The sequence below is a fragment of the Nannospalax galili genome, unplaced genomic scaffold (genome assembly GCF_000622305.1).
Source record: "Nannospalax galili isolate Female #2095 unplaced genomic scaffold, S.galili_v1.0 scaffold186, whole genome shotgun sequence".
NCBI classification, from domain to species: Eukaryota; Metazoa; Chordata; class Mammalia; order Rodentia; family Spalacidae; genus Nannospalax; species Nannospalax galili.
The window spans coordinates 7,242,483-7,261,804 of NW_008358774.1; the positions used below are offsets into that span (position 1 = coordinate 7,242,483).

Genomic DNA, 19,322 nt, shown 5'->3' on the forward strand with positions numbered 1-19,322 from the left:
GCAGCCTGGAAGATGTTTAAGTTAAGACCCAGCCCGCCGGAAGCCTTGGCGGGAGCTGAACGCAAGGGGTAACCGCAACTGAAAAGCGGGTTTGCGCGTTTATTGTTGGAATTAATTAATTATCAGTAAGAAATACGGAAAATAAATATGTTGCGGCATTTTGGAATTCATTTGTAGCTCCTATCACGTCTCTAGTTTGAAGGCAGGACTTTTTTTTGAATCACAGCCACGCCCGGAAAGTTATAAAACTGCGGGAGTTTACTTTCTTGCTCCTCCGAGCAATTACATTGTAAAATACTTGAAAATTCAATTTTCTGTTTCGCCTGTGTTTTTCCTCTGGGCTGTGTGACTGAATAACTTTAATTCTGCGCATTCTCTGTTTGTTAGGGTATTCTAGTGGGCTTAAAAATAACTTGTAAGAACTTTTAAAGTTCAGAATACGGCTTGCAATTTCTTAGTGGAAATCATAGTTAATCTTTTACCAGAAGTTTGGATTGAACTTTAAAAGAAATATTTTCTGTGATTAAGCTCTTCCATAGATTTCCACTGTTTTCTTAAAAATAATTTTTTTTGAAGACATAACACCAATACCAGGGCTTTTTAGCAATATAAAGAAAGATTTATTTTTCGAAAGTAGCAAAACTTGTTTGAAAAAAATATATTTCTTTGAGTGAATTACTTTATAAATGTGACTGTCAAAGTCAGTTAATCTATGATCTACATTTTACAACTTATTATACAAAAGATACACATTGATAGGCTCTTATCTATTTATATATACATATATATATATATAATTACATATTGCACTTGGACCAGCCAGGCTAGCAGTCATTCACGATAGAAGTTAATAAAGTTAAATAGTTGGGAATCTGTAAGTACAGTTGATCTCCTCTGCTTTGGAAACGAATCTCCTCGTCGCGGTTAAGTGTTCTCGCAGGGTGGGATGGGGAGAGGAGAGATGCGAGGGGCCAGCAGGGAGCGGGGAGGGCAGGGGTCGCCCCTGGCGGGGCCCTCTCCCCCCGGAGCGCGCCTTTCCCAGACTCCAACCTCCAAGGTCAGGACGCCGTGGTTCCACATAAGCGGCTCGCGGTCACCACTTCTTTCAGATCACTCTCGGGTTTGCCGGCCACCATAAAGGGCCACGTCTGCAGGAGAGAAGAGGGTGGAGGCGGTGAGTGGACTTGGAGCTGGGGGAGGAGTGCGCCTGAAACTGGAGTGGCAGGAGGTGGTGCGTGTTGGCAGGCGAGGTGGGGGGGGCGCTTATCTGCCATTTTATCCGGGTACTAGTGCGCCCCGCCGCAGGGTAAAGCAAAACACAGTTCCAGGTGGTGGTGGTAGTGGGCTTTCAGAATAAGCGCAAAAGAGGCTTATTTTGGGTTCCAGCTGAATCCTCCGAAGAAGCGGAGCGGCAGTCACCCAGATGCTCTAGGAGTCTGAGCTAGGTGGCGGGGAAGGACCGAGTCTGCCCTCTCTGCGGGTCTGCTGAGGCCCTGGTCCTGCTTCTGGGTCTTCTCAACTTCCTACACCTCCATCCATCTCCCGGATGCCTACTTCCCTTTCCACCAGGGCCAGTCCAGCTTTTACTGCAATTTTAAGCTAAGGGTGTGTGTGTGTGTGTGTGTGTGTGTGTGTGTTAATAAAAAAGTATAGGGGCATTTAATATAAGTTCTTCTTGCTACTGAAAAAGCAAAGCTTTTTCTTTATTTCTTTGAACTGTTATGTGACAAAACACATTTAAGATTTATATATACATATATGTATGTATATATATGTATATATATGATGAAGGCAGCAATTGTAAATGTTCTCAGCAATAATTTCTTTTTGTTTTTAGACTGTAAAAAGGGCTACTCATCTAGTTAAAAAACACTTTTAATTGGAGGGAAATAGTTTTGATGCCAAAATGTGGTTTTTGCATCCCCTCCCCCAATTCCTTAAACCAGTTGGGTGTGAAGAAAACTCGGGCCTCTCTAAGTGCTGGCGGATAAAGGAAATCTCCTCCTTATCATATATAAACAGAAGTGTTGGTAAAGTGTTGTTTTTCTTTAGAGCCTGCAAGTTTTAAAATGAAATCAAATGAAAGAGGGCGTACGGCAAAACACATTTGGGGAAAGTTGGCTCGATGAGCATTGAGTTTTGTATTTTCAGGAATTAGGCTCGATGGACATTGCTTATGAAGAAGATAAAGTAACAATTCTTAAACGAGACCTTTTACTGCACTGTTTTTCAGTACACTGAGAACTGAGCGAATTTACTGTTTCTACTAACAGTTGCTGGGATTTGAAAATGATAACCTATTAAGTAGTTGGGGAATTTACGTGGACAGTTATGTGGGTGCGACACGAATGTGTCTGCCTTTAACAGTCCTAAATACACCCAGGGAAAGGACAGCGTTGGGTGTTGACAAGAATTAGAAAGGAAAAATCAAGTTTTGTTCTCAGCTAATAGAATAAAGGGATAAATGTCTTCTGGGGGCTCAGCGTCTCGTCAGTTTCACGACAGCGGAAATGGCGCTGGCACCGGCGCGGGGATCCCTCCTCTTTGCCAGCTGAATACCCTTAGAAATCCCTTAATGGGGTGCCACGTCAGACTCTCGCAGAAATCACTCGTGATCCCGAGGGCACTCAGTGCAGAGAGCCAGGGCGGCATGGGGATCCCCTGCAAAGGTCCCCGGCGGCGCCAGGCCGGCGGTGACCACCGGGTGTAAGTCACTGGCGCCCAGCTCCGCGCATCTCTGATCACCCGGCCCAGGACTGCGGGAGCCCTGGAGCTGGCGCTGGGCACCCCAACTGGGGCACCGCGGGGGGAACTCACCAGGTTGACTGGGTGGATGTAACCGTTCTCGTACTTGTCGTTAGCCAGGATCTGTCTCAAGTGCGCGATGTAGCTGGAAGCCAGCCTGAGCGTGTCCAGCTTGGAGAGTTTGGTGTCCGGCGGTACCCAGGGCAGGGTGGTCTTGAGCCTGGAGAAGGCCTTGCTCAACACCCGCATACGAGCCCGCTCGCGCGCGTTGGCGGCGTTGCGCTGGACCTGCTTCCCCTCCTGGCTGACCCCGCTCAACGGGCTCTTCTTGGTGGGCGCCTTTCTCCTCTTGCCCAGGCCGCCGCGACCCTTCTGCGGAGACCCATTCTCGCAGTTGGAGCTCTCCTCGGTGCTCTCGTTGGAAGTCACAAACTCCTTGTTCGAGTCCACTTTCAGCCCGTCACATTCCAACATCTCCACCTCTTGAAGGTCTTCCACATCGCTGAGGGAGCCAGTGGACATGTTTGGAGGGGGGGCGGGAGAGAGAGAGAGAGAGAGAGAGAGAGAGAGAGAGAGACCACAGGGTCTCCCAAGCGTGGAGCAGCCACTTCCTATGTATTGGGAGTTGGAGCCTGAGTCTCACTGCTCTCTCTTCACAGACTTGTGGAAAGGCCTGCAAGGGCTTCTAAAAGGAGGAAACCAAGGCTCTATTTCCCCACCCCCGGAGTCGTGGCCTGAGAGTGTGAGAGAGCGCTGAGGAATTTGGTGGACACTAGGAATTTATCTGGGGAATAGAGAGGCGGATCCGTGCAACCCAGGGGAGGGGCCTGCTAGGCCCAGGGAGCTCAAGACCCCTTTCACAAGCACAAGAGACTCTCACGCACCGACTGGATTTCCAGCATGTAATGTAATCAATTCAATTGCAACACGCACTTACCAGTTGCCTTCTTCCACTCAGGCCCAGGCCAAGCAGGAGAAAGCTCTGCTTACTGCCCCTTGCCTCTACTCATCCCCTAAGGCCTTCTCTTTCTCTGAGGGGGCCCCAGTTGGTTGTACTGAGAACTTCTGAATAATGTCCAGATCCTTTGCTCTTAGTAGGCCATAGGAGTGCTCCTTACATCTCCTCCTCCCAAGAAAATATCGATTAAAATCCAAATGGGGCCCAACTGCCTCAGGTTAATGCCTCTTAAGACCCCAGGGCTTTACCAAGATAGCTTTCCACTTTACTAGAGGTAAATAAAGTAAGTGTTTTACAGAATCTTTACAATGTTAGGGACAAATTACTAATGAAAGAAATGAAGAAAGAAAACAAGTTAAAGAAAATCCATCTTATATTAAGGACCCATTACACTTGACCATTTTGTATACACACATTTACATACAAAACTCTACACAATTGAGTGGGGATGGGTAGGGAATGAAAGGGGGTCATATCGGTGTGTGGAAAATATTTTGTTAGTTGAGAATCTTTTCTCAGTGAAACAAAAACTTTCAGTGCCTTTTTTTCCCGAAACTCATTTTGTAGGGTCTTATCAAGTTAGTTGGCTCACAGACATCACTTTGTCTGAGACTGTAAAAGATGTAAAGTTCCTGCCCATGCTTGTCTTCCTCTTCTCCATCCTCTGCTGCTGGAGTTCCTCATGTAAAGCTGACACTATAAAACACAAAACAGGGCTATTCTTTCGTTAAAGGTCCTTTTCCAATCTTAACCCCAGCTCACGCTATCATTCTCAGAGAACAAGGCAATCTTCCGGAGAGGAAGTGGAAAAGCAAAGGGAACAAGAACCCAAAGCTTGAACAAAATTGATGCCATGAAACCAGGGAGATGAGTGAATGAGGCTTACCAACGCTGTCACAATTTCTTTCCTTACAGTTAGAGGCTGGAGGATGAGGCTGGAGCAAAATGTAAGTGCATTCAAAGCATTTGGCTCAGTAGGGGCCGCTCTGTCACATTCAGATATCATATCTCTAATCCCTGCTCAGCTGGGAATTCACTAACCTCAAACGCTTTGTTTTGTTAGCAGGGATTTGTTTGCTTTCCCCTATTCCGTAAACTAAACAGATTGTCAGCAAATCAGTCTTTATTAATGAATTAGTGAACCCTTTCCCCCCTATAATATCTTTCCCGAGGATCCAAAATTTGTTAATCACCAGGATAGAGATTTATGAGCTCTTATTTTCTGTTGTTTGTGCAGGTGGAGATTTAAATGACCGTATCCACTCCCAAGATTTATTGCAAGAGTGATTGATGTTATAAACCAGGAAAGGACTCTTCCCACAGCAAGGATGACAGAAATATCAAGTTGAAGTTGACTTTGTCTTCATGCACAAGTGACCCAGTACCACAACACAGAAACTATAGTAATTCAATCTGAGGTTCATGACAGTGTTAACAGAATGCCCAGCAAGCCTGTTTGAACTTTCCCTACTGATTCCCAAACTTTCTTTGCCCCATTCCTTCTTTTTCTCAATCTTGGTAGTATGTAAAAGCTAAAGTTAGTTTTACACTAAAGAGCTATGTGAGAGTAGGCATTGGCCAGAGCTTTATACACTGTGTGTGAGCACACACATATACATGCAACATAACCACAAATCATTTACTTGCATTCTATAACAGGGAGATAATTCAAAGTCTGAATTATTGCCTTACTTATATACAAGGCTGTTAAGCTGTGACAATTCTTTTTGGGTCTGAATCTCTGCTGTGCGTCATCAGGTAGGCTGCTCCAGCCATTTGGAGAATATCTACAACCACAGTAATTTGTTCCTCTGAAGACTGTTGCTGTCTATTTCTTTGGCATTATAAACTTAAAAATAGCAATTTCTGGAAGGGAGCAAAACTAGTTTCATATTATAACCTGGATTTTATGACTAGCAATTAATTTTTCTTTATAGCAATGTAAGCAATAATTTAAATCTCATGTGCATTTATCTTGCAGTGATACATTTAGGCTGGGAAGGGCTGGTGGGTTGATAATGAACTTTGGGAGATTTCTAAATTTCTACAAGGAGTAGCCACCAGTTTGGGAGTAAGTGTGAAAAAAGCTGCTATTTAGCTATATTGACATCAATTTCTGAAGGAAGTAACTTAAAAATGCTTTTTTCCTCTTGAATTTTGCATCTATCTTTGCTAAAAAAAAAAAAAAAAAAAAAAAACCTAAGGGACAAATGGATGGAGAAAATGACTGATTGTTGGATTCCACTGAACAAATCAGCTAAGCTGTAACTTAACCTCTGCCAAATTCTTCCAAAATATAAACTATATTCTGTGAGAAGGAAAGCACTTTTGAGAAGCTAATTAACCCATAAAATAACAGGAGAACTACTTTGAATGTAACCATTTCAAAGCAGTAAATAGGAAACTCATGCTTTCAAAGCAAGAGATAGTTCCTTAAAGTCTTACCTTACTTTTAAATCACAGCTGATGTCTCTGAGGCATCTGGCCAATTTACTGCACACTTCTAACAATTTGTTTTGGAAGAAAGACTGTCTTTTAAAGATTTTAGTGCTAAAGAAAATTTATCTCCAAAAGTTGTAAAATGAAGATTAGACATGGAATGTATCCTTGAACTTAAATCCTGCTTTATCAACTGATACATTTTCAGGAAATTCAAATTTGATTCAGTTGTACTTGGATGAAATAATTTGCTCCCCTTTTTATGGGAAAGCAAACATCACAGGCTTCTTTTGAACTGACTTCTATGCCATCATTTTATGTTTCTGGTGTGTGTGTGTGTGTGTGTGTGTGTGTGTGTGTGTGTGTGTGTATGTGTGTGTGTGAGGAGGGGGGAAATCTGCCATTAAATTCTAATTTTCATCCTTCTCGTCTACCCAAGCATGGGGCTAGAAGACACCCTGGCTAGTGAATCAGCAAAACCACTAATTCCCTTCTTTTTTCTTCCTTTGTAATTAATGTGCAAATGTTTGATTCTTTTTATTTTGTGGGAACCATGGTCAATTTGCCAACCTTCAATGAAGGTTGGTGCGTCTTTCTCCACTCTGTGCTAGTTCCACCAGACCTTTTGTTCACAATTCTCTTGCTCATCAGCCCATTGATAACTCTGCCTTGTTTTTGTTAAATTTGACCTTCATTTCATTATCTGTGCATACTTTGCCCCGATTTCAAATTCAAATAATGCTGGTATGTGTGTTTGGCAATCAATACGAATGTAAGTCAAGAGAGCCTTGTGATTATTTTAGGAAGGTAGGGATGGGGATGCTCAGTGTTGCTGTTACCTTTACCTGGCCCCAGCCCAGGTTGTAAATCTATCAGTAATCAGAAATCTTTCTGGTGTTTACAGTCCACTATCCCCCTCTTTTCCTGGTAATCAATGAATCGTAGTGCAGATGCCATAACACTAAGATCTATGGCTGACAAATAGCATTAAGAATGTCTAAAGAAAGACTCTTCATGGTTCTTTGGATCCAAGAGTTAACCTTATATAGTACATTTCACGTTCTCTGTACTACAGGGCTCCCCCTCAACTCTGCTCATACAGGGGACCTGTATGCAGGCCAGGCTATCCTGACAGTCTATGTAGCCAAGGCTTCTGTCCTCTGCCTTTGGCCTCTTCCTCTGGGATACTGGGATTCCAAGCACGTGCAACCACTCTGAGCTTATACTGTAGTTTTGAAGGCAGCCAAGCCCATACTTTTGAAGGACAGGGTTTATTTTAAGGAGCAAGTGGTCTGAATTAAACTTAGACATTCTGAGGTAAATGCTTTATAAAGTCAGTTTAATATCCTGTTTCCTAAGACTAAAATAATTTTTATCACACCTGTTTGATGTTGGGAAAAGAGAGAGAAGGTTGAAACAACTGCTGAGCTATGTACACACAGGGTACTTTGCCTCCATTCTTTCATTTACTTAGAATCCCCTCCTAGTCATTATTAAAGAAAAAGCTGCTATATGAAATGAAAATATTTATTAAAATGTGTGCCAGAGACTCTCCAGCTAACGGTGAAGTTTTAGAAAAACTTTCTTGATTGATGATTATTCTGTCTTACAGCAAAGTTTGAAAGCAAAATTCTCTCAAGTTTTCTTAATAAGAATAAATCTTGTGGATTTCATGGAAGACATTTCTAAAGCCCTTATATGTTAAATACAGTTGTTTGATGGACCTGAGAAAGCTACAGGGCCAATTTATGGTCAGCCTCCTTCCTGTCAGGTTAGGAAAAGAAAAGGCTCTTTCTTGACGTTCTTTCTATGAGATTGTTTCCTCGAAGCAGGTGCTTTCAGCCTTTAGGAATAGAGAGGAAGGATCAGTTGGACAGTTTTGAGGATGTGTATTCTGTCCCCAGGGACTTGAATTATTCCCATTTTAAATAGAGACATAAAGTAGTTTATTGTCAGAATTGGATAAGCCAAAAGGAAAGGAGGCCTCACACGGTCAAGAATTCTGTTCCCACAAGATGTCAATGACAGTACTGTCATAGAGTCTGTGTCCTGGTTTGCCTTGTAATGCTCCTTCCATGAAACCATGTTGCTTTGAATGCTTTTTTTCCTATTTGAATAATAATCAAATAACTTTGAGGAAGTTTATACTCTGTTATGTCCTGTTTCTTAACAAGATCCATTAATAATTTAACTCTGAGCTATATAAAATGAGATAATCATGAGCTTTCCTGGGGAATGAATCTTAGAAACCTAAGATGGTTCAAGTAACACATGTACTAGAAGGATTTTGTTTAAATAAAAATTTTTTCTCTACTAAAGAAGGCTGGATGAACAGTCCAAGGGCCACTTGTTCAAGAAATATATGCATATATCTATCTTCTTTCCACTTCACTCCCTGCTAAACTCAGGTTGAGGTTACTCAAATGATTAGAGTAGCATTTTTATTTTTTCTTTTGAGATAGAGTCTCATGGAGTTCAGGCTGGCCTCAAACATAATATGTAGCTGAGGACGACTTGATCCTCCTACCTCCACGTCCTGAGTGCTGGCATTATAGGTATACAGCCCCATGCTTTGTGTTATGTTGGGGATGAAACCCAGAGCTAGGTGGATACCAGACAAGCACTTTTCCAACTGAGCTATATCCTCAGCCCTTACAATAACCTCTATCTCTGTCTGTCTGTCTGACACAAGACTCACTTAAAGTGACATAAGGTCACTTTATGTGACCAAGACTCTACCTCAAACTCATAATCATCCTGTCTCAAGTTCTTGAGTGCCAGGATTACAGGAGTGCATTGATAGTACAGTTTCTTTTTAAATGTTTTTATTTTATTTTATTTATTTTATTTTATTATGTATGAATGTTCTGCCTGTATGTATGTGCACCAAACCAGAAGAGGGCATCAAATCCTTGGGAACTGGAGCTATAGATGGTTGTGTGCTGCCATGTGGGTGTTAGGAACTGAACCCTGGGTCATATGCAAGAACAGTCAGTGCTCTTAACCACTGAGCCATCTCTCCAGTCCCCTGCAACCGTTTCTTAGAAGGTCTTTTTGATTCAATTTTTTTCCTAAATTCCATTTCCAGCAGAGAGACTCAGGTCATTCTCCTGCTTAAAATCATTCAAAGCTGCTTGTTGTGTCTGATATGAAATCTAAAAAATTTTTCAAATTTATTTATTTAAAAATTTTTGTTGCTGCTGTGACTCTACTTTTCTTACTATGCTCCAACCAGCCTGGCCATGGCTGTGCCCCTCAAGCACACTGTACCTGTGCCTACCTAGTGACCTTTGTCCCTGAGTCCTTCCTATTTGAATGCTTTTACTTGGCTAAGTCTTTATTATTTTAGGACTAAACTCAAGTGCCATCTTCTATGTAAGAACTTTCCTGAGTGTCAATTAGTAACATTTTTGTCCCATCATCCAATTATTATTATCATTATTATTATTATTATTATTATTTTATGTATATGAGTGTTTTGCCTTCATATTTATAAATGTACCCTTGTCATGCAGTGCCTGTGGAGGCCAGAAGAGTGCATCAGATCCTCTGGAACTGGAGTTACACATGGTTGTTAGATACCATGTGAGTGCTGAAAACAGAACTTGGGTCCTCTGTAAGCTTGTCCAGTACTCTTAATTGCTGAGCCATCTCTCCAGATCCCAATTATTTTTTTGAGACAGGGTCTCAGCTGTGTAGCCCAGACAAGACTGTAATTATTATGTAGCCCAGACTGGCATCAAACTCACTACAATCCATCTGCTTCAGGCTCCCAAGTGCTAGAATTAAAGACATGAGCTACAATACATACCCATCTCCATCATCTTACTTTTCTTTTTTTCTAATTCTTCATTACTGTTGTGTGTATGTGTGCACGTATGTCATGCCAGGGTCATGGGACACTTGTGGAGGTCAAAGGACAACTTTTTGCAGTTGGTTCTCTACTTCTGCTTTGATGTGTGTTCTGGCCATTTACCCACTGAAAAATCTTGGTAGCCCACCCATCATCCTCTTTTAATTATAAATAATAAAAGATAGTAGCTTATATTTACTAAGTTGCTACCACATAACCCAGGCACTGTTGCCATACTTTCTAAAGTCACTCATCATTTCTCATTACAACCTTATAAAATATAGGTGAGTGCAATGAGGCACAGAGAAGTTTTGAAATGTGTAATTCACTAAGCTGGAATTCCAGTCACTGCTACTGGGGTATAACCTGAATCAGTGATGGAAGTTGTTCTTATTTCTCTTGGTACTCATTTAGGGTCTGTCACAGCATGGCAGCAGAACCATGGGGACTGAAGAAAACTGAAGGCTATACTAAGCTGCTGTTGAATGCCAAAGTAACTTCTTCATGCATTTTTGAAAGCCTCAGTTAGGAGGACAGAATAACCAGGGTCAGGCTTGCTTCTCCCTCCATGCAGCCTCCCACAGGGCTTCCTCAGCCAGGCAGTGCCAGGTGGCTGAAGGTCTTAGTCATTGGACAGCTTGATTCACAGTGAGTTTTCCGTAAGACCCAAGTGGAGTCTAGAAAGCGTTTTAGCCTTGGAAGTCACACATCTCTTCTGCCTTATTCTATTGGATGAAAATGAGTCAAGGGGTAGGGCCAGTAGGGCAGGAGGAATACCAGGAGGCCAGGGTCAGTGTATGGATGTGTTTACCCTTCTAGCCAGTTACTACAGTAAACAAATGACAGAGTCTGGTTTTAAACAGTCAATTTGACTGTTGAGTCCTTACTTTAACTTAGTAATGTATCATGAAACCATTAAAAAATTGGTTTGCTTTGTTGATTCTGTCTCCATCTCCAACTCCCCTGTCTCCCAACTAAATAATTACTTCATGAATGCAAGAACTTGATATATGGTGTTATTTGTATGCTCAGAACCTAAAGTAGGCAGGGCTGATCTATAACACATGCTTAATACAGAGCTATCGAATGAAAAAGCTGATGAATGGACATTTTAGATCATAACACACTCTTTTTCTGTTCTATAATGCTTTGGGAAGTGGCATACATGGCTGTAGATGGTCACTTTCTCGCCATGTCCTCTCATAGTCTTTCTTCTGAATGTGCACACAGAGACACACAGAGAATAAGACTCAGAAAGATCTTTCTCTCTTATTATAAGACCACTAGGCTTATCAGATGAGGGAATCCCCCCATGACCTCAGTTAAACTTAATTACTTTCTGAAATCCCTGTTTCCAAATAGAGTTACATTAGGAGGCAAGGCTTCAACAAATGAATTTTGGGGAGCCCACTATTCAGTCCATAGGATTTACCATTAGAAATTATAATTGCAAAATTATTATTCTTATTGTTTCTAACTTCAACTCAGTATCAAGATAAGATTAGGATTTTTCTGTCTTTGAGAGTTTCTGTGATAGCTTTTATACTATTGATGACCCAAAGGCAATAGGCTGTGCATGCTTTGGTTTTCTTTTGTGAGAAATCATTATGATGAAGAGTTGTATGTACAGATTCATGGTCTGTGATGAGGAGGGTCATTGGACTCTCATTCCTAAAATTTGCAAAGAGAAAGGAGGTCCATTCCTTAATTAAAAGCTTTAAATCAATTTTAAGGAACCATCAGTGGAAGAATTTAGGAATTCTCTATCCAGTGCATTCAAGAGCACCACATAGCTCTTCCACAGAAGTAGACATGGATTAGATCAATTCAGAAGTAAACTGCACCAATGAGTGTTGAGGGATTATTTCATAGACAAAACACAGTTAGTTGATTGACTGTACTGGAATCTCTTTAACTGGTCACTCTAACATCATTTAGATAAAGCCAGCATTATTTTAAGCTAAAATGTTAGACGGATACTAAACTTTCTCCTTTCATATGAATAAATAAGTTCATTTTTCTTTTAACTTAATTGCAAGGGTGAACATGACAAAACAATTTGCATAGGAAAAGTCTAATTCTTCTCAAATCAGTTTGAACAAAAAGATGAACTAAATGTTGGGTGGCAAAGGTAAACCTTATATCCTATCACATTAGAAAACACCAAAGTCCTTAATAAAAAATCATGATTTTTTTTGTCTTTTTAATATTTTTCTCTTAAATTACTCTGTCTCAGGATAACATTCCTGAACAAAGTAGCAAGAGATAATATCCAGATTCTGCTTGTACATCTAATTAGTTGAACTTGAACTTGAGTAAGTCTTTAATGAGGTATTTGAATCTTCCTCCTTAATGTGGTGATTGCAAGGATGGTCCTGTGTTATTAACTGAGATGATTTTGTGAAATGATTGAGCCCAGTGCTTGACATGTGGTCAACATTTATTAATGCTGGATATTTGATAGCTGCCATTGCTGTGATCGTCATCTGTCTTTGCTTTGGGTTAGTGGTAAGATTATATAGATTTGAAGATGTTCAGCAACAGCAAAAATAAATCTCTCCTCTAAAAACTAAGCATTATGAAGTATCTATGTTGTGGGGTGATTTCAGTGAAATCTAGGATTATTTTGGATGAAAAAATCTTGTGGTCTGAATCACAGGATTAGAAGTAAATTGGGTGTCAAGCTATAATTACTTCCATCAGTCCTTTCACTTTTTGGTGATCTAAATAGTTACTTTATTACCATTACATTCTTTCTGCCAAACTGCTGAGGCTTTGGTCTCATTCATCCTCTCATGGACTCTGCCAATTACCATTGAGTGCTGAGGTGACCCCTTGATGCCAAGCTAGCCACTGACAACTTGTTCTCCCTTCCACGAGCCCTTCCTTTTGTCCAGTGCCGCTCCATAAGGACCCTTTGCTGATTTCTGAGAAGCCCATTTCAACTTCTTTGCCTTCTGATTTCCACCATCTGATAGGGAGCTTCTGGCCCAAGGTCCAGTCTAGAAGCCTTCCAGGACTCTTGAGCTCTCCCTCTTTTCCCAGCGCCCAGACTCCACGAGACGTCTAAGTGAACTGTAGACCCCACCTAGACCGGCCCAGTTTCCTTTCCTAGGTTCCCCCAAGAGAGAGTTAGGATACCACAGTGGTCATCTGGGGTGTTAAGTCCAGACCATGTGGAATAAAGATAGCATGTTATATAAGGGCCTCATAGTAAGTCAGTGATAGCAACAAGTATTGACTGTAGAAGTAAAAATCACTTTATTTTTCTTTTTTGACATTTTGAGACATCTCATATAGTCCAGACTGACTACACACTTGCTATGCAGCTGAGGATGACTTTGAACTCTACTTGCCCTGCCTCTACCTCTCAAGTGCTGGGATTATAAGCATGAATTAAAAAATTATTTAGTAATCACATAATTAGTAGAAGCATTTCATTACAACAGCATTGACATAGTCAATAACAGTTTCCAGAGCAAAGATGCATCTCTTTCAAAATTGGCTGTAAATTTTTAGGTTCATAATGTTGAATTAATACAGTTATACATTATTGCACTCAGCATAAACTGGTAAGACATAAAATTGAATGAAGGTTTAACCTTTGAAAAACATCTCCATTTCTTTTAAAAATATACTGTTTCATACAGAAAAACTCATTTTTACTGCAACTAATACTTAGATGTTTGCACACGCATCTCTAATCTCTATATAGCTAATCATTACTAGTCACAGTAGGTTACTTTTTGAGATCCTTGGCACCTGAGCATGGATATAAAGTCAAAAATACGGAATGCTTCACTAATTTGCATGTCATCCTTGCGCAGGGGCTGTGCTAATCTTCTCTGTACCATTCTAGTTTTTGTATATGTGCTGCTGAAGCAAGTACTATAAGCATGAATTTTATGCTACACTGAGGGAGGATCAACCCAGGGCCTTTTTTCATGGTTGGTAAGCACTCTACTGAGTGACATCCCCAGTTCCCCAAGTCACAACATTCTTTTTCATATAAGCATCTATAGCTTTTCAAAGGCCGTCATCAAGACTGACCTGCTGGTACAAGCTTATAATCCTAGCACATGAGAAGACTGAGACAGGAGGGTGGTGAGTTTCAGGTCAGCCTGGGCTACATATTTGTGACCTGTCTCAGAAAAAAGACCACCAAAATTAAAATACAGATGCAACCATTGCAACTATTTTTCAATATGGAATAGTTCTTTTAAAATTGATATTAGGTTAGCATCTAATTAATTTTTGTGGCTTTAAAAATGATAGAATTCTATAATTCCATGATATCTTTTTCTGAATCCAATCCTAAAACATTGCTTAAATTTCTTAGATAAAAATTAAACTTTCCTGATGAAGATGATCTGCTGTTAGTATTTTGGTATTATGTCACTAACGTTTAAAATTATGTCTTAGTACAAATACTTGGTTCAGTTCAGAGTCCAAATGTTCATATATCGTAGAATTTTGGCTTTCAATTTCATTTTTTAGACAAAATGGTTGGTACCTTGTTTTTGTATTTATGAATGATGAATATATGTGTATGTTAAGATTTTGAAGTATGATACTTGTTTCAATTTCTTAGGCTGCCATAACAAATTACCATGAACTGGTAGCCTAAAAGTAAGAGAAATTCATTCTCTGATCATTCTGGATACCTACAGTCCAAAATTAAGGAATTGCCATGGCCATGCTGACTGAAGACTCTAGAGAATTCTTGCCTCTTTCAGTTTCTGTAGCATCAGGTATTTCCTGACATGGGCACATAACTTCAATTTCTGATTCTATCTTCACAGTTCTTTTTGTATGTATACCTGATCTAGTTAAATGATGCCTTCATAGCAGGTAAAACATTAGGTCTGCATGTATCTTTGAAGGTGTTTAGAGAAGAAATTATTAACCTTTGAATCAATAGGTTGAACAAGTAGCACCACCCTTGCCAATGGGATGAGTATCATTCAGTCTGTTGAAGGCTCTAATGAAAGAAATGGTGATTCAGATGTGATGGTGCAGGCCTTTAATCCCAGAACTTGGGAGCACACCCAGGCAGAGCTCTATAAGATGGAGGCCAGCATGATCTACATAGTGAAGTTCAGGACAGATGGGGCTACAGGGAAACCCTGTCTCAAAGAGGAAGAAGAGAGGGCAAGGGAGGGGGAAGGAGAGGAGAGAAGAGAGAGAAAGGGGAGAGAAGTGCAGATTGGTTTTCTGCTTGACCTGACATATTTGTCTCCTGCCCTTAAGCATAGCCAGTTCAAAGCTCCAGACTCAGGCTGGGTTTGTACAACCGGAGTCCCTGATTCTCAAAACTTGAGTTTGTACTAGAACTATAGCACTGTCTTTTCTGGGCCATTAGCATGTGGTGACAGATCAAAGGAATTCTCAGCCTCCATAAGCACAGAGTCAATGCATCCTAAAAATTCAATTAAAAGTAAACAAAAATAAAAAATCTCATATATACATTCTTATAAATTATGTGCAATATACATTTATATGGTGTTCATTCTATTTCTCTGGAGAATTCAACCCAATATAGCCTTATTCACTCTGTATTTCTCTGTAGAATTCTTTTGTTTTTCTGAGGGGGATCTTTTTGAGACAGGGTCTCCCTGTAGCCCCAATTGGCCTGCAACTCACTATGTAGAACAGACTGGCCTTGAGCTCACAGAGATCCACCTACTTCTACCTCCCAAGCACTGTGTAAAGATGTGCGTCACCACACCTGGCTCTTTTCTATATTTTATAAGCATTGGGTTTAGGGTTAATTCAGTATGACCAAGTCTTGACCCCCACCTTAGTTCATGTGAAAATATCCAATTTCCAGATGAACTCAAATTCTGAAGTTCTTGGTGAAAATAGATTTTCTATTTACCATAAGTCTCATTTTTTGCTTTGTGATTTAGACTATGTATGACCATAGGTAAGGATCACCAGTTGGATTGCCATGAGGTGGGAGAATCAAAATGAGCAAAGGGCAAAGGAGGATATCTAGTCATGTGGTTGTACCTTAAAGGTATTTAGATTTATACTAGATCCTCATAAGTGTGGCAAATGGAACCAATTCTTGCTTCTGGTGATCAGGGAAACCCTCAGTCAACAAAACAGCCAGGTATGCTCTTTAAAATGACCAGTGAAGCAACAGAAATGCTTCTGAAAAATGGCACTGTTGAATAAATATTTTAGGCTTTTAAATCATTCCTTTCTAGTAAAACTATTTACATATTATTTGCCATTAAGTGGGAACAGCTTCTACACTTTGAAGCCTCTATTTTAATCTTACTCAGATATATATTTTTACATTCCGTTTCATACATGCATTCATATTCATCTTTTCATCTTATAAAAGATGACTTTATGATTAGAGATTTTTTGTTAATTTAATTGTTATTTGACAATTCCATTCAGTACAACAGATATTCTGATTAAATCGCCTTTATCTCCTTCCCCACCTCATCAACCCTCCCCAATAAGTCTTTTTCCTATGTTTATGTCTTTCCATTTTGTTTTGTAACCCATTGAGTTTAACCACAGAAATCTATGTGACAATGGGCTTTGAACTATCTGATGGAACCTGGTAGGTGGGTACAGAATGTAAGACAATGGCTCCCTTCCCCATAATCCATCAGTAGCCATTAGTTCAACAGGGAGGAGTAACACCTCATGAGGCACCCCCACCACCACATCACCATACATGACTGACTGCTGAGAGACTGGGTCTTATATGGCTTGGTGCAGACAACTCCATCTGGTAAAGTTCATGATTATATAGGATGTATCATGCCTAGAAGATGGCATTTTTCAACCCTTCTCCAAATCATCCAGCTCTTAGATTCTTTCTGACCCCTCTTCCTCAATGTCCCTTGACAGGGTGATATAAACATGCAGTTTAGGGCTAAGCATTCCACTGTGCCTTATTCTTAGAGCCTCAAGGAGCCATGAGTCTCTGCACTCACTGCTTTTCTCTGCAAAGAGAAGCTTCTCTGAGAGACTGAGAGTAGCATTTGTCCATGGTATAAACATAAACGTTGAGAAGGCAGTTTGATACCATGCTAATTTAGCTCAACAGCAGTAGTAAGCCCCCCACCCAGGGCCTATAACCCAGTAAAACAACCAATTCTTAAAAATCATCTGAAAACAAAGCCACTTACTTCATGTGTTGCTTTTCATGATTTTGTGTTTAAGAAGACTTTTTAAAAAGTATAGTTTATTATCATGTTAAGAAAAGTATGAAAGGCTTAAGTGCTCTAATTTCTAATTTCTACCAAGTGATTCTATTGATTTTAATTATTTCATAACCTTTCCTCTCTCTTTGTCTTTTTTTAAATTTTAAAAAATATATTTTATGTATGTGTGCCTATGTGGGGTGCGTTATGTGACACAGCATATGTGTGGAAGTCTGAGGACAACTTTCAGGAGTTGTTTTTCTCTTTCTACAATGTGAGTTCCAAGACTGAATTCAGGTTGTCAGGCTTGGTAGTAAGCACCTTTACCCACTGAGCCATCTCCTTGGCTCCCTCTAGACTGTCTTCTTTTAAAAAATGTTCAAAGTCAATTTTTTAATGATGAACAATCTTGGAACTAGAATAGTCTTACATTCATTGTGAATTTTTATCCATGGAATCAAAATCTTATAGAGAATGCTGAGCACATAACACAGTTGGTTAAGTACTTGTCTAGCATGCCTGAAATATTGGGTTCGACTTCCAGTACTCCATATAACTGAGTGTAGGAATGATATTTACAATATAAACATAATCTGGACTAAAGACTTTTATTAACCTTACAACCAACTAGTTATTGTTTATAATGTAAACAAGATCACTGAATCAGTTGCTCCTCTTGTGATCTGGGCATATGACTTCAATTTCTCAGGATCCCTCCTTGTCCTCCACCCAAGATAGTGTATGAAGGTAATGAATGAGTGCTTTACATGTTGAAGTGCTTAAAGCAGCATGCTTTTCTCATTGCAAACAATGAAAGAAATCTGTTTGTAGTTGTGTGTGATATTCTAGGTCTAGGGCTCAAGATTTTCTGATAAGATAAGGGTAGATTCTGGCATCTACTTCCCCATTTCATGTTGGAAATACTATTCAATAAAAGACTGAGTGAAGCCTTGACTTAGAAGCACAGTTCTGACAGACATTTGTAAGAGTAGACGTCTGAACATGATTGGCAGTTTGGGTCTGCTCTTGGCCTTATAAATACTAAGAGTCATGCTCTTTCTTATTAAGGCATAACTGTGGTGTGGCTCAGAAATGCCATAACTGTGCTGGCAATGCCAATATTCCCAACACAGGGAGGCAGAAGCAGAAGGTCCAGAAATTCAAGATAGGTAGTTCACTCAAAGCCAGCCTGCTATAAATGAGATCCTGTCTCAAAAAAAAAAACAAAAAACAAAAAAACCCAACACTGTAATACACCTCCTAAACATCAAGGAGGTAGCCTTAGAAACTTCAAATAAGTTCTGCAGGTTAGCCTTAGAAACTTCAAATAAGTTCTGCAGGTTGTCAGTAGCTCAGTCTTTAAAATTTATTGTAACCCTCTACCTATGGAAGACCACTGTGACTCCTGAGAAGACAGGTATCTGCTTGTTTCCCTCCTGACCTTTTTCAGTTTTGCATCATTTCTTCTACAGCTACAAGCTTAGGTGAGGATATGCTCTCTTTTTTAAATTAAAGAATCTTAAAAGGCATGAATATAGTATGTTTGGTTCAGATGTGTTTTCTGTTGACTCACATTGCATAGGATGTTGGTCTTAGATACTGAAATTATACTAAAACATTCCATGTAAAACTAGCTAAAAGAAGAATGTTATCTCAAAACTTCTACAGGGATTTTTTTTGGTCGTTCACCTATGAAAGTGATATTTAGAAATAAAATATTCTTTATAAAATCCTGTAACACTGTTCTAGTTTGTTTCTCCACTGCTGTGACCAAACACTCTGACCAATACCTACTTGGGGAGGAAAGGGCTTATTTGTCTTACATCTCCTGGGTTACAGTTCATCAGGGAGCCCTTGATAGGAACTCAAGGCAGGAACTTGGAGGCAGGAGCTGGAGCACAGGCCATGGAGGAACACTGCTAACTGGCTTGCTCCCCTGGCCCCTGCTCAGCCTTCTTTCTTATGCAACACAGGCCCACCTGCCCAGGGGTAGCACCACCCACAGTGGGCTGGGTCCTCCTACATCACTCAACAATCAGGAAGATGCCCCATAGACATGACCACAGGTTAGTCCTGTGTAGGAAATTCCTCAGTTGAGGCTCCCTCAACGCAGGTGTGTCAAGTTGACACTAAAGCTATCCAGCACAATTGACTCCTT

At 40.3% G+C, this 19,322-nt stretch overlaps 1 protein-coding gene and 1 non-coding gene across 2 annotated transcripts; both read right to left on the reverse strand.

The window, feature by feature from the left end:
- Positions 1-597: 597 nt before the first annotated feature.
- Positions 598-3,531, reverse strand: Tcf21 (transcription factor 21). Its single transcript, XM_008822101.1, has 2 exons — positions 2,818-3,531; positions 598-1,148 (listed from the first exon to the last, which is right to left on the reverse strand). The coding sequence occupies exons 1-2, from the start codon at positions 3,265-3,267 to the stop codon at positions 1,059-1,061; spliced, it is 540 nt and encodes a 179-aa protein (XP_008820323.1). The 5' UTR covers positions 3,268-3,531; the 3' UTR covers positions 598-1,058.
- Positions 3,532-13,777: 10,246 nt separating this feature from the next.
- LOC115068280 lies at positions 13,778-13,884 on the reverse strand. Its single transcript, XR_003847635.1, has one exon. It is a non-coding gene; the product is annotated as a U6 spliceosomal RNA (small nuclear RNA).
- Positions 13,885-19,322: the final 5,438 nt, after the last annotated feature.

Excerpts from the sequence above, each read along its gene's own strand:
- Tcf21 (XM_008822101.1), bottom strand. The coding sequence starts at position 3,267 with ATGTCCACTGGCTCCCTCAGCGATGTGGAAGACCTTCAAGAGGTGGAG. Across the intron at positions 1,149-2,817 it reads ACATCCACCCAGTCAACCTG|ACGTGGCCCTTTATGGTGGC; the intron begins GTGAGTTCCCCC and ends TCTCTCCTGCAG.